This window comes from Bolinopsis microptera, chromosome 7 (genome assembly GCF_026151205.1).
Source record: "Bolinopsis microptera isolate Bmic1 chromosome 7, MBARI_Bmic_1.0, whole genome shotgun sequence".
Taxonomy (NCBI): Eukaryota; Metazoa; Ctenophora; class Tentaculata; order Lobata; family Bolinopsidae; genus Bolinopsis; species Bolinopsis microptera.
The window spans coordinates 3,655,272-3,669,041 of record NC_087078.1 but is presented as its reverse complement, the minus strand read 5'-3'; the positions used below and the strand labels follow the sequence as shown (position 1 = coordinate 3,669,041).

At 37.8% G+C, this 13,770-nt stretch overlaps 2 protein-coding genes and 1 long non-coding RNA gene across 3 annotated transcripts; all 3 read left to right on the top strand.

The window, feature by feature from the left end:
- The first annotated feature begins 2,655 nt into the window (after positions 1-2,655).
- On the top strand, positions 2,656-5,375 carry LOC134818971 (prefoldin subunit 4-like). The gene is made up of 3 exons (XM_063828713.1): positions 2,656-2,773; positions 2,980-3,082; positions 5,004-5,375. The coding sequence occupies exons 1-3, from the start codon at positions 2,660-2,662 to the stop codon at positions 5,186-5,188; spliced, it is 402 nt and encodes a 133-aa protein (XP_063684783.1). The 5' UTR covers positions 2,656-2,659; the 3' UTR covers positions 5,189-5,375.
- A 172-nt stretch (positions 5,376-5,547) lies between these two features.
- LOC134818972 (histone deacetylase complex subunit SAP18-like) lies at positions 5,548-7,186 on the top strand. The gene is made up of 4 exons (XM_063828714.1): positions 5,548-5,634; positions 6,062-6,200; positions 6,360-6,483; positions 6,643-7,186. The coding sequence occupies exons 1-4, from the start codon at positions 5,548-5,550 to the stop codon at positions 6,770-6,772; spliced, it is 480 nt and encodes a 159-aa protein (XP_063684784.1). The 3' UTR covers positions 6,773-7,186.
- A 2,310-nt stretch (positions 7,187-9,496) lies between these two features.
- On the top strand, positions 9,497-12,551 carry LOC134818193 (uncharacterized). Its single transcript, XR_010160614.1, has 3 exons — positions 9,497-9,693; positions 10,311-10,440; positions 12,406-12,551. It is a non-coding gene; the product is annotated as an uncharacterized LOC134818193 (long non-coding RNA).
- The last annotated feature ends 1,219 nt before the right edge of the window (positions 12,552-13,770 follow it).

Sequence of the window (13,770 nt, the reverse complement as noted above, 5' to 3'; positions counted from 1 at the left end):
AGAGAAACCATATAAATGTGGGATGTGTTCGTATGCTTGCTCCCAAAAAATTAGTCTTGTAACACATCAACACACTCATAATGGAGAGAAACCCTACAAATGTGGGAAGTGTTCGTATGCTTGCTCCCAAAAAAGTAGTCTTGTAACACATCAACACACTCATAATGGAGAAAAACCCTACAAATGCGGGAAGTGTTTATATGCTTCCTCTGATAAGAGTAATCTAAAAAGACATCAACGCAGTCACATCATATGAGGAAAAACCTACAAATGTGGGAATTTTTTGCATGCATCTTTTGTTAACGGTTCTATAGTAAAACTACAACTTATTCATACTGGAAAGAAACACTGTAAATGCAAGGAATTTAAATGGACTAAATTTAAAATATGCCCCCCCCCCCCCCCCCCCGGCCCCGACCAATAAGATATTATAATTATAAGATTAATTGTAAATTCCATTTGATAAGGAAATAATAAAAAAAAAACGATTTCAATCCGTAAAACAAATTTATTATTTCAATGAAAATGTCTGTTAATTAATCCTATTTTATTATCTTGTACTTGTTTTATACTTGCAGCATTATATAATGATAACTTGTAGTTATTTTATTGATTTTGCGCAGTCATATCAAATGAAAGCACCTGTTAATGATGATCAAAAGTAGATTCGAATCACAAAGTACATTTAATATTTCGAAGTTTTATTTCTTTTAATCGTGCTGACCTCTTTCACCTAGCCCATATTAATTTAAAATAAGCAGGAAAGTTGATCATGCCCAAGCCGAAGACAAGATCTTCTACTGCTACAGATGAGCTGTTGAAGAAGGAAGACTCCGATCTTTTAACACAGATAAAAAAGGAGATCAAAACTGAGGAGGAGGAGGAAATAGAAGGGAAATCAGCTGGTTTTATTTGTCCGCACTGTCAAGCTCATTTCCTTTACGAAAAGTTCTTTATTGAACATATTGAGGAACACCATAGAGATACAGATGTGACTGGTGATCAGTATGATTCAAACTCAAAAGAACCATTGAGATCAGCCACTCCATCAAAAACAACTAAAAGCTCAAATAAAAGTGGTTTTAATCACCATCAGCAGATCCAATCAGGAGAAAAACCCTACAAATGTGGGAAGTGTTCGTATGCTTGCTCCCTAAAAATTAATCTTGTAACACATCAACACACTCATAATGGAAAGAAACCCTACAAATGTGGGAAGTTTTCCTATGCTTGCTCCCAAAAAAGTAGTCTTGTAACACATCAACGCACTCATAATGGAAAGAACCCCTACAAATGTGGGAAGTGTTCGTATGCTTCCTCTGATAAGAGTAATCTTGTAAAACATCAACGCACTCATAATGGAGAGAAACCCTACAAATGTGGGATGTGTTCGTATGCTGGCTCCCAAAAAATTAGTCTTGTAACACATCAACGCACTCATAATGGAGAGAAACCCTACAAATGTGGGAAGTGTTCCTATGCTTCGTCCCAAAAGAGTAATCTTGTAACACATCAACGCACTCATAATGGAGAAAAACCCTACAAATGTGGGAAGTGTTCCTATGCTGGCTCCCAAAAAATTAGTCTTGTAACACATCAACGCACTCATAATGGAGAGAAACCCTACAAATGTGGGAAGTGTTCGTATGCTGGCTCCCAAAAAATTAGTCTTGTAACACATCAACGCACTCATAATGGAGAGAAACCCTACAAATGTGGGAAGTGTTCGTATGCTGGCTCCCAAAAAATTAGTCTTGTAACACATCAACGCACTCATAATGGAGAGAAACCCTACAAATGTGGGAAATGTTCGTATGCTTCCTCTGATAAGAGTAATCTAAAAAGACATCAACGCAGTCACATTATATGAGGAAAAACGTACAAATGTGGGAATTTTCCGCATGCATCTAGTTTTTTGTTAACGCTTGTATAGTGAAACTACAACTGATTCATAATGGAAAGAAACGCTGTTAATGCATGGAATGTAACTGATGTATTTTAAGATATAATTAGTTCCATTTGATAAGGATATTATGTTTAAAATCAATATCAATCTGTAATTAATTCATTATTTTCTGGGGTTGGCATGTCCAGTTTATACTAGTAGCCGTCAGCGAATTTTGAATGACTTGATAGATCTACTGAAAATGGTTATAATATTTTTTCAAAGAAAACATGTTTGCAGCCCCTTTAAAAAAATTGTCCATTGAACTGTGTTAATAGCTGAGGACTTTCAATCCACAATCAATACCTCAATATAGTTTCTGAGATTGATATCACACACTCAATATAGTTTCTGAGATTGATAGCACCCACTCAATATAGTTTCTGAGATTGATAGCAAACACTCAATATAGTTTCTGAGATTGATAGCACACACTCAATATAGTTTCTGAGATTGATAGCACACACTCAATATAGTTTCTGAGATTGATAGCACACACTCAATATAGTTTCTGAGATTGATAGCAAACACTCAATATAGTTTCTGAGATTGATAGCACCCACTCAATATAGTTTCTGAGATTGATAGCACAGATTATATTAAGGTACACACTTTCTGTTCCATGCTAGGTCACGCATGTCGAAGCTTATTATGAATAATAAAATGTATTTATGTAATAATTTACCTAACTAGCTACCTCTCTTAGCAGGCAATATGGTTGAGCAAACAGGAGTAGCCGTATCAGACCACGAGATACATATCAAGTATGAAGATCAAGAGAAGATCAACCAATTTGCCAGATACAACAACAAGTTACTCGAAATCAAGGTACTGAAGCTATAACAGAATCGTATTAAATATATAAATATATATATATTATATGTATATTATATATTATAGGCAATTAAGATACTGCACCGAATGATATCATTACTTCACAGATAATTATAATTAGCATGATCCACATTCCACAATGGTAAATTTAACCATGGTAATTATCACCATGGTAATTATAACCATCATACATGTTACAGGACGACTTAACTGCCAAGAGCAAACAGCTGCAGAACCTGACAGACGCAGCTCAGGACGTCGAGGAACTAGAACTATCTGAAGATTCTTTCCCCTTCCAGCTAGGTATCGTCTAATTTACAGTGATAATATCAATTGTGGTTTTGATATTTTCGTTTTTCACGTGTTATTTATATTAAAATTATGTACTATTAAAGTTAGAAGCCTGTGATAAAGACAAATTGGCATTAGTTACACAAGATCATACATAATTAACATAATTAGCATAATTAACGTGATTACAGTATCTATCGAGTATCGGTGCGATGTGGAATGTGGATACTGGTTGGGAGGTCAGGCATATGTTTTGGCACGTGACAGTTATTTTGGATTTATATTGGTCAATATAGTGGAAGCTTATTAGTTAGTTGCTGTCAAGTGTCAAAAAAATGTGCTTCACCTCCCCACTAAAATCTACATACTTAAAGATTTCAGCTGCTCTAAGAGTTTACATTTTAGAGCCACTAAACAGTAAACATGATATCTTACTCATTTTTTCAAATTTAAAAATTCCCTCCAAGTTTGATTGTGGTAAACCTATCTCCTCCCAATATCCAACTATTTTATCTGTATAACCCCAACCAGACCACATCCATTTTCATCTCCCCTCATATTGAGGTTAAAATAATGTTTTGGCTTCATCTTATCAGATCTCACGAGCATCTTATGTTGGTCCGAGTGTTGGCCCTCTACTACCAACTCCACATCTTGATAAAACGAGATAATATCTTCTCCAGCCGTATCTACATCAACTACCACTAAACCTGGTATATCGTCATCACAATCATCTGGCTCGTTCCCAAAGTTGCCTAACCAGATAACGTTACCATGACAACTCAATATATCGTGCGCATGACTAATGGTGCGTCCTTTACTAGATGTCACATGTTTAGAGTTAGCTACTACTAAAGGTATTCCGCTAATAACAGTTTGGTAAGCTAGAAGGCAGCCTCCTATCTGGGTATCCATAAAGGGATATTCTACAAACTCTCCCGGCCATCTTGCCAGGGTTAGGACTCCGTTGTGGGTGCGAGACTCAAAGTCTATGTAGTCAAGGTTACTGTTGCTTAGGTAGTAGTGTTCACGGATTGTTTCGCTGTTTTTCAGCCACGTACGGAAGTCGTGTTGGACGTTTTGGAAGCAGCAAAAGTCCGGCAGTGTCCTTTGAATGACAGTCAGGATATTTTTGTAGAAATCTGTTTTGTTCTTCTCGCTGCACGCTATATTCCAGTTTAATACTGTTACATTCTGAAGGAGATCTGTGTCATTGTTGTTACAGTTCAGATCGTCTATTTGTAACAAGATCTCGTTTTCTGTAAGCGTTCTCCATTTTGAGCTTGTGTAAATTTTGGTCTGGACTGGCGTGAATTTATATTGAGCAGTTTCCATGGTAAGGAGGAGGGCACATTTGGATCCAGCTCTAAAAACATTTCCTTGTGTTTCGAAACTCTCGAGGATTGGGGGCATCTTGTGTTTGTTTGTGAAATTGCTGGATATTTTAGTGATATACCCCTCAAATGTTGTGTTTGGAATCCTCTGAGTTGCTATTTCCATAACCATGACGTCGTCCAGATCTAAACAAAAACAAAACCAAGATAACAGCTGCAAATGCGATGTTGTTTGTTGATTCGAACAACACGTAGGAGTTATCTTAGTGGGCTTAAATACTTTTAAGATAAATATTATTTGCTGCCTGCTAGAAGACATATCAATCTAGGAAAGGTTTATAAATTAAAACCGTAACTAAAATCTTGGACAAAAATTTATTTACTCAAGCTGGATATAATAAAACAATTCTTCTGTAGGAAAATCTCAGGAAAAAGACAAATTTGTCTTTTATTTTGCTGTGTAAAATTATTGTGTTTCGAGTAAAGTAGTTACCAATATTTATCTATTTATTGAAGCATTATAACTAAATTATTTGAGTATGTAAGATATTTCCAAGATAAGATACCTACTAGGTATGTAACACAATTCTATTCGCCAGGAGAGGTATTTGTAGAAATGACAGCAGAACAAACCAACAACATGATAACAACCTACAAGGCCAAGATAGATAAAGATATGCAGGCACTCAAAGACAAATCAGCCGATATTGAGACCAATATGAAGGAACTGAAATCAGAGCTGTACGGTAAATTTGGTAGTGCTATTAACTTGGAGTACGACTAAATTACCGGGAAGTATTTGAGTTTTTGTATATAAATCTGGTATTTGTATTTGAATTCCGAGGTCTGGAATGTTGCTCAGAACATCCGAGCATTATTATTAGGTTTTATTGCCTAAATAGCGGAATAGATGCTCACTCATTTCTTCTTAATTTATGTACATTTGTTTATCTTTAGCAGTATTTGTATAACTTATCATTGTTTTATTGCCCCTGTAAAAATAAAATTGAAAATTGCCTTTGCGGTACTGTTTTTCAGTATTCTGAAAGTTCTGAATTGAATGTGCCATGACACGAACAATACACAATTAAACCTTTCAGACTGCTGTATCATAACTCACTAATAAATATCTTGTAATATAGGATGACATCAGTTGCTACTACCCCCACAGCAGCTCTCATTGATAGGGAACAAACTTGCCCCCTTCTTCTCAGAGTATTTGTTAACGAGGTTAGTTTTAATTATATTAATATTAATTATATTATTTAGTATTCAGTTGTTCTGTTGGATACTCGGATACGACATATCTGGGTAGTGGGTATGTTCGTGTATTGGAGCCAAGAGAATGCGCACTAAACTTTTTGAAAATGGCCGTTGATCTTACGTTGATATTTTAGTAGACACTTTTATCTGTCCTAATGCTAATTTAGAAGTATTCTACAGCCATATCTCAGTGTGAGAATAACCCTAGTCATCATACACACTTTCTGAAAATTCAGTCTTCCTAGCCCGTATCTCACTCCCTGTTACCCCTCTGTTACCCTACATTACCCCCTGTTACCCCTGTTACACTCTCTTTCCCCTCTGTTACCCCCTGTTCCCCTCTTTCTCCCTGTTTCCCTTCTGTTACAGTTTTACCCTACCCCGCCTGTTGCAGGGTCAACACCACCTACCAGACGCGTACCACAGAGGGAGGGTCCCTGCTACAGAACTACAGATATACACTTGGAAGGATGCCTGCTTGAAGGAACTAACTAACCTTATTAAAGATGTTCACCCTCAAGCTAGTTCCAAAGGTAACTACCATAGTTAGATACGTTATATAAGCTCCTATAATCGAAATTAAAGGTGATCTTTGTGTAAATAGCAGCGTTTACACACCAGGTGCATCATCCTTTCTCTATTTATTTCTTCTACGAGTATAAAGTGACTAACTCCCAAACTCTTGAACCCAGGCACAATGTTCAACTTTGCGCTAGTATTCCCTGATAAACGAGGAAATTACCACTTTAAAGAAGTGGGAACCACTTCAGTGGCCCACACTGGACCTGATGATAGGGTCACATTATCAACTGTTAGGTTAGCATATTCAGTTGTCACAATTTTACTAATTACATCAACTTAATGAACTGATTCAAAAGGTCACAGAGTCGGTCCCTGTGGCTCAATCATATTCTCCTTGCTTCAATAACTGTCCCTGACTCCTAAAAGATAATCTAAAATCACTGTACCTTTCAGATTAGAGATAGGAGACTACATGGATGTGGCAATCAGATCACCCCCTGAAGACCGAGGCCCACCAAGAGATCGTAGACAGCCACTGAGAAGGAGTGGGGAGGGAAGGGGTTTTAGATCACGGCCATATTAGAGTTTAGATAACTTAATAAACATTTTGCTATTCTGGTTACTGTGATGAAATTGATTGCGTATGAAGACTGGTTCAAGCTTATCTTTTAAATCTATGATTTGTTTACCCTGATGGTTGATTTGAGTCCTACGACAATATTTTTAGAGTATAACGGTTGATGCTTTTCGGGCGGTTACTGATAAAATATTTGGTTGGTGGCGGCGGCGATAAGTTTGCGCTATTGAAATTTCACTTTTTTATCAAGGAAACGTACGAACCTCTTGGCGCGCATAGCAGATTTAACGAGCGAGAGCACTGCACATTTTAATACCACGATTTACTATAATTTTATTTTCCAGTATTATTTCGTGGCATTTAATATGATATTTATAAACAGCTGAGTACCATTTATTGACAAATTAATTGTTCAACTTATCTAATGTTTTACTTTTAAATCGTGTCCATGATCATTGATCAGTCAATTTGACTTGACCGAGGTCCGAGCTAATAGCTATAAGGGCTAGCTCGTATTGTCATTATCAGGAATGACGAAACGAGCGTGCTAGTTGAAACCTGTTTGGATCGATGTATTTTCGGACGCTGATCCCGAATAACCCCCCATGACATAGGGTTAAAATGCTCCCCCGGCGAGATATTGGCGTGATATGACCTTATAAGGAAGTTGGTCTAACTTTTTGTTAGGGTTCAGGGTTTCAGCATATGCTTTTGTTAGGGTTGGGATAAGATTAGAGGATTAGGGTTTCGAATGATCATTCAGGGCCACATAGAGAACGGGTTAAATTGCATGTGACAGTCGAGTGTAGAGTGATTAATCATCATCCATGACGAAAGCATATGGCACCCCATTGTATACTGAAATACCAATCAACAGTTTCCCCGTATACTGCTGCTTACATCGAATTAATTGGTATTTGAAGTATGATTTTTATTACTGGATAAAAATTTCATATTTCTACAAGATTTGATTTCATTTATTTATGTAAAAGTATTTTTTAGTTTACTAACAAATTTAACTGGAAAAATAAAACTCCTTTGTGAAGAACCAGTTACAGTAACAATATCGCTTGTATACGGAAAATCATTTCAGTTAAGAAAATATAAAATTCAATCCAAATTCCCGACGATTTTACTAGCTATTGCCTATTACAGGAATTGTTCTATGACAAGAGCTTATTATTAACAAGTTTTTGGATCTATGGATACCGACAGCAGCAGAATCTATGGTAAAAAGAAACACCCTCTTTTAAACTTCCCTGGATAGCCACTTCCGCGTACCCGAAGGTGTATTTTGTCTCGCCACATTGGTCTTCACAGGATACCGTGTCCTCTTTGGGTAGGAAATAGGTGACTCGAGGACTATCAGAGATTTTCCAAAATGCATCCAAACACGCTGCTGCAGCTGCGTTGTCCAGATCGAGCTGCGCCATTTCCTCCTTCTCCTCTAGTGAGCATCCTCCGACCGAAGTCATCAGCATCAGCAACATCATCACCAAGGTTAACATCTTGTACATCTTTGATAGAAAGGGTGAAATTAGGTAACGATTATCGCGATCGTTTGTTTGAGCGAATCATAGGTTGATATTAGTAAAATTAAATAAGAATAACGGAAATTATCATTATTATAAGTAATAGTATAACGGAAAGTTGACAAGCCAACTACAACCGCTGTGGGCGGTTGGGGTCCAGGAGTCAGGACCCCACAAAAGTTTGGTCTCATGTTATATAGTTTGTTGGTAAACTAGCTATCTCTAAAACAAGTTTCAATAAAATTCAGGCTTAAATTGATTTAAGCCGGTTGGATCCCCCTCCCCCAATTCCATGCTTTACTAAAACAAAGAATTGGTCTGCGGACTGGGTCGGGGCTCTGACTTCTTGGATACTGCCAAAAATTAATTTTGGATGTCAAATACATGTACTTAGATACTCCATTTTATATCCTTCTATCAGTTACGTCACAACTCACAAGAACTGCTGCTTATTCTTAAAAAGGTCAATTCATGATAACGTGGTAGAAATGTTGCTTCTGGTAGCTAAATAATCAATTAAAAAGTTGCCAGATGGGACCAGGGGATCATTCTCAGGACTGAGAATTGTATAATTTGATAAATTCTCATGAGATGGAACTACTCAACAATATAGTTTAGTTGCCAGCTGGGACCAGGGGTCAGGGGATCATTCTCATGAACTGACAATTGTGAAATTTAATTAATTTTCATGAGATAGAACTACTCAACAAAAAAGTTAGACTCAGAGTTTTGAAGTTCTGACTCTGCCGAGGAACAAAATGAACTTTGTAAAAGTAATGAGGGAAATGCGGGGATTCGTAATATGAGAAGCATGAGAACTTTTGATGATTTTTGAAAAAAACTAACAAAAATTAACTTTTGTATAATTTGTTTAAGATCGATTTTGGTGCTTGTTAGACTTAGCATACCATGGTTAACAAAATTAAATCAAATATTTTCCGACTCATTTAGGGAACAGGAGTCGTTCGCATATTAGTATTAATATTACTATTAGTATTACGTAATCACATTTTGACCACTTTTAAAACCCCTCCCCTCTGTAAACAAAAGCTAAACATGGTTTTACACATAGCTTAAGCTAGTGTGTGTAGGGTTAGCTTTAAACTCCGGCTTTCCGCGTTGTATCGAACATCGAAGATGAAGATGGTGTCGGAAGTGTAAGCTGTGTAAAGAAAAATTGGGTAGAATCGTTTAAAAATACCATATAAAACAAAAATTGAAGATTTAGTACAAAGTACACTTACAGACTAGACCAAAAGAACAGAATTGAGACTGAGATTAATTTCTAATTTCTAATTAAGAGGGAAGGGAAAAGAAAAGTGGTTCTGTTACCGTTCAGCAACAATTTATTGCCAAATCAATTGTTCAACTTATCCAGTGTTTTACTTTTAAATTGTTCCATTAGGAAGTTCGGTATTCTAGATGACCATAACATTATTAAAAAACTCCCCTGATATCTTTTTATTTTATTGAAACACGGGTACTAACTCTGCTAAACTGAAAAAATTCTGAAACTTAGGTGAATAAGTGTACAACGTGCTAAACCGAAGTTCAGACTGACCAGTGAAAATGGGCGAGCGTACCAAGTGTCATTTTAATTGGATGTTTTAGTCAGTAATTTATTATTGAAGCTTGTAATTACAATAACTAATGCTCCTGTAAATACTTAAATTAATTGTTTGTTCCGTTATCCTTTTTCCTTCCTCTTTTCCTTGTCATCCCCTTTAGTTTTAAGATTCTTGCTATAAATGGCTACAGCTAACACTATTAATGCTAAGTACCAAACAACAAGTGGGAGGTGGATCGTTGGTATACCGTTAAATCGATTTAACACCGCAATTCCAGTCGCAAGCCTGGGACCACTACTAGCATTGTCACAACATCTACAAAGCTGCCATATAGCCTGACTGACAATTTTCTCGACTGACTGACAATGTTTCTTCTTTTCCCCATTTAGAATACAAAGATCAGTACATTTTAGCTTATGATTAATAATATATTTTTACCTATAGTTTACCTAGATTACTTTGACTAGTTAGAGCTTGCTCGCATTCCAAATTAATTGGTCATTCAGTGTGATTTTTCAAATTTTTCAAACAAATTTAACTTGAAAAATATAAACTTCTTTTTGAAGAATCAATTGTAACAATATCTTTAGCAAATGGGTCACGAAATCCTCTCCGAACCTCCACGTGGTGTGGCCTGGTTGGCACTAACGGGTGGTGTGCTCTCTTGTTGAGTACAAAGGTTGGGACTTGCCAACTCAAAGTTCCCATAGGAACCAGGAAGTCAACACTAACAGCTACCAAGCACCAGGAAATTTCTCTTTCAGATATCAGGTTACAAGATAGTACACACACAAACGACGATACGTTAGACACAGATACATAGCTCTAAGAGCTATTAAATCACCAGGAAATTCTCTTTCAGCTTTCAGGTCCCATCGAAGTCACCCACCACAGAGCTAGGGATTCCAATTTGCTCATCCTGACTACAAGGACACACTGATAATGAGTAGTCTTGGCACTTCTCCCTCCAGTAACCACTTTTCAGGTCTTTTCAGTTAAGACAGCTAATGCGTTAGGGCTGACACACGCTAGACACAGGCTCGTGATAAGACAGTGTTAGGGATGTCAACTCTGACTACGAGGACACACTGATAGCGAGAATTCCTGGCACTTCTTCCTCCAGTAACCACTTTTCAGGGGACCGGGTTAGCTTTGCCACACTCTTCATTGAAATGTGACTGGACGCTCTACAATCATCTAGTAGCCAGCAGTGTTTGACTGACACCCCTACTGCAACTGGTTCTATTCAGTTCTACAGCGGAAGTTCACAACACTCGAAAACAGTTCATCTCGGACATCCTGCAGAGATGCTTTTTCACAGCCTGCCCCATTACACGGGGAACCCTTAGATCTACAGTACCCTGGTGGACAGTATAGCTCACTAAAGCATAGTGGACCTCTTTAGTTCTGAGACGCAAAGCTAACCGGACCAGGAATAAACATCAATGCGTTTAACGATTTACTCTAACTTTTGATTCATTTTTTAGCTCGACGATACATGGTATCATTTCAGGACAGATATTCCTTCTTCAGGTTCATTGAGGAAATCGTACCCGCTATTTGCGTTATACAATGGCAAGTATCTGGACTAATGATAACTTAGGATCTCAGATTCCCAGGCTGCATTTATAGCGCTTAACAGCACCAGTTTTAACTCCAGGTTCGTTCTGAACATCTCAGACCAACTCAACTCACTAGGTATTCTCATCGAGTAGAACTTCGTTCCAGGACATGAAGGAGTATACGGTAAAGAACTAGCGGACGAATTCGCAAGGGACGATCAATCCAACAACATCCCCATCGGACCAGAACCGTTCCTCCCAATTAGGCCACACTCAGTGACAAAGAAACATTCCACTTGAGATGTTCCTCCACAAATATAAATACAGGAACTTTAATTTTTCTGGAACTCACATCAGATGGCTTACATGGTCGCTTTCAGGATAGGTCACAGCCGCCCACTAGTTTATTTTCAGAACGTGGCAAACAACGTCAACTTCGAGACGCAAGCGGCAAGATTGTGAACACTTTTCAGGAGAAGCAGAAACATCCCAGCACCTCCTCTGCAAGTGCATCCAGATCATGACGTTCAGAATGAGGATAATTGGTAAACTCTACCTTAAAAACAGTAAACTTCAATCATATCTTCAAATTTGTGGAACAGTCGACAAGACTGGATAGGGAAAACCCTTTTGGGTAACCTCCTAGGATTCTTCACCAGGAACTTTCGCTAAATCCCATACTAGGAACTCAACCTAGGCCCATCTCCGCATAGAGACATATCTCCCAGGCTTTGACCTTGCTCGGAAGTCCCTTGTCTGCCCGCAGAAGTACTACAACGGAAGTGGGTTTGCTCTGAGACAGGTAGTGACAGCTTCAAGACTCCAGGGGTCTGTTGCATTGATATTTATTATTTTATGATTTCGTATATACTTTGGGAGTCCTGGCGTGCAGCTAGCAGGAGTTGCATTCTGTGGGCACGGTGAGAAGGCCTCCATCTTTTAGTAAGAGGCCAGAAACCGTTGACCAGAACAGAGAGAGAGAGAGATCTTTAGCAAATAAAAAAATATGAAATTGTTTTTTTGGTTTTACTGACAAATTTTACTGGAAAAATTTAAACTCTTTTTATTTATGAAGAACCAGTTTTAACATTATTGTTTGTAAATGAAAAATTACCTCAGTTTAAAAAATATGAAGGGCTATGCAAATTCTCGAAGATTTTACTGGTTAATACTAATAGGAATTGCTCTATCCTGTATCCAGTATCCAACTAAATTATAGTAAGATTAAGAGCTTATTAACAAGCATATTTTTTGGACCTATGGATAACGGCAGCAGCAGAATCTATAATAAACAGAATACGTCTCCTGTACATCCAAATTAAAAACCCCATCCTGATCAGCTTGTACCTCATCAAATCTGGGGTTCTGGTTCCCTGACGTGCTGCATCCATAATTGTAAAATTGTCCGACGTTCTCCGTGTAGATTGTTGCCTTCCCGAAACTTCCCTGGATAGCCACATCCGCGTCACAGGTACTGTATGTTGTCTCGCCACATTGGTTATCACAGGATTTTGTGTTCTGTTTGGGCAGGACCGCGTTGCCATGAGGACCACTGCCACCGGTCTCAGTGCTCCCCCGACACGCTGCTGCAGCTGCCACGTGCAGACTGTACCACGCCACTTCTTTCTTCATCTCCATCATCTCGGCTCGCAGCGATTCTACCTCCTGTTTAGCTTTTAGTTCACTCCTCACTGCTTCTCTGATGGATATCCGCATGATTTCCTCCGACTGAAGTCATCAGCATCACCAACATCACCATTCACCATCAAGGTTAACATCTTGTACATCTCTGATAGTAATATCAGGTTATGATTATTGTTTTTTAATTGAGGGAACCATAATTTGATCTCAGTAAAATAAGAATAACATAAATTATCATTGTTATAACGGAAATTATTAATACAAATAAATTGATAATTTTCCCAAACGAAAAAAGTGCAGGACACATTATTATCTAGGATTCTCACGGAGAGGTTGCATGATAAGTGAAGATAGGAGACGGAGTCGAGCGTGCTAAATCACTCTACACTCGATCACGTGACAGTAGCTCGCGAACAAACCAAGAAATTGATATTTAGAAGAGGACTCTGACAGAATCTGACAATATATCAGTCAGAACTTAGAACAAATATCGAAATTAATTATATTTCGAATTTTTCCTCTGACTGAAGTTAACGGTTGCGAGTGACTCAATTGCATTTGCAAACGAATTTATTAATGAATGGCGCCACGGTTATAACTTGTATGTATCGTCATTATTTTATAAGAAATTTTAATTATATTTGTGAGTAATATAATCTGCTGGATTCACTGAATCTCACTCTTTGACCTCTGTCCTTAAT

Coding starts and splice junctions, on each gene's coding strand:
- LOC134818971 (XM_063828713.1), top strand. CDS start 2,660: ATGGTTGAGCAAACAGGAGTAGCCGTATCAGACCACGAGATACATATC. Junction 2,774..2,979: donor ACAAGTTACTCGAAATCAAG/GTACTGAAGCTA, acceptor TACATGTTACAG/GACGACTTAACTGCCAAGAG. Junction 3,083..5,003: donor TTCTTTCCCCTTCCAGCTAG/GTATCGTCTAAT, acceptor TCTATTCGCCAG/GAGAGGTATTTGTAGAAATG.
- LOC134818972 (XM_063828714.1), top strand. CDS start 5,548: ATGACATCAGTTGCTACTACCCCCACAGCAGCTCTCATTGATAGGGAA. Junction 6,201..6,359: donor CCCTCAAGCTAGTTCCAAAG/GTAACTACCATA, acceptor TCTTGAACCCAG/GCACAATGTTCAACTTTGCG. Junction 6,484..6,642: donor GTCACATTATCAACTGTTAG/GTTAGCATATTC, acceptor TGTACCTTTCAG/ATTAGAGATAGGAGACTACA.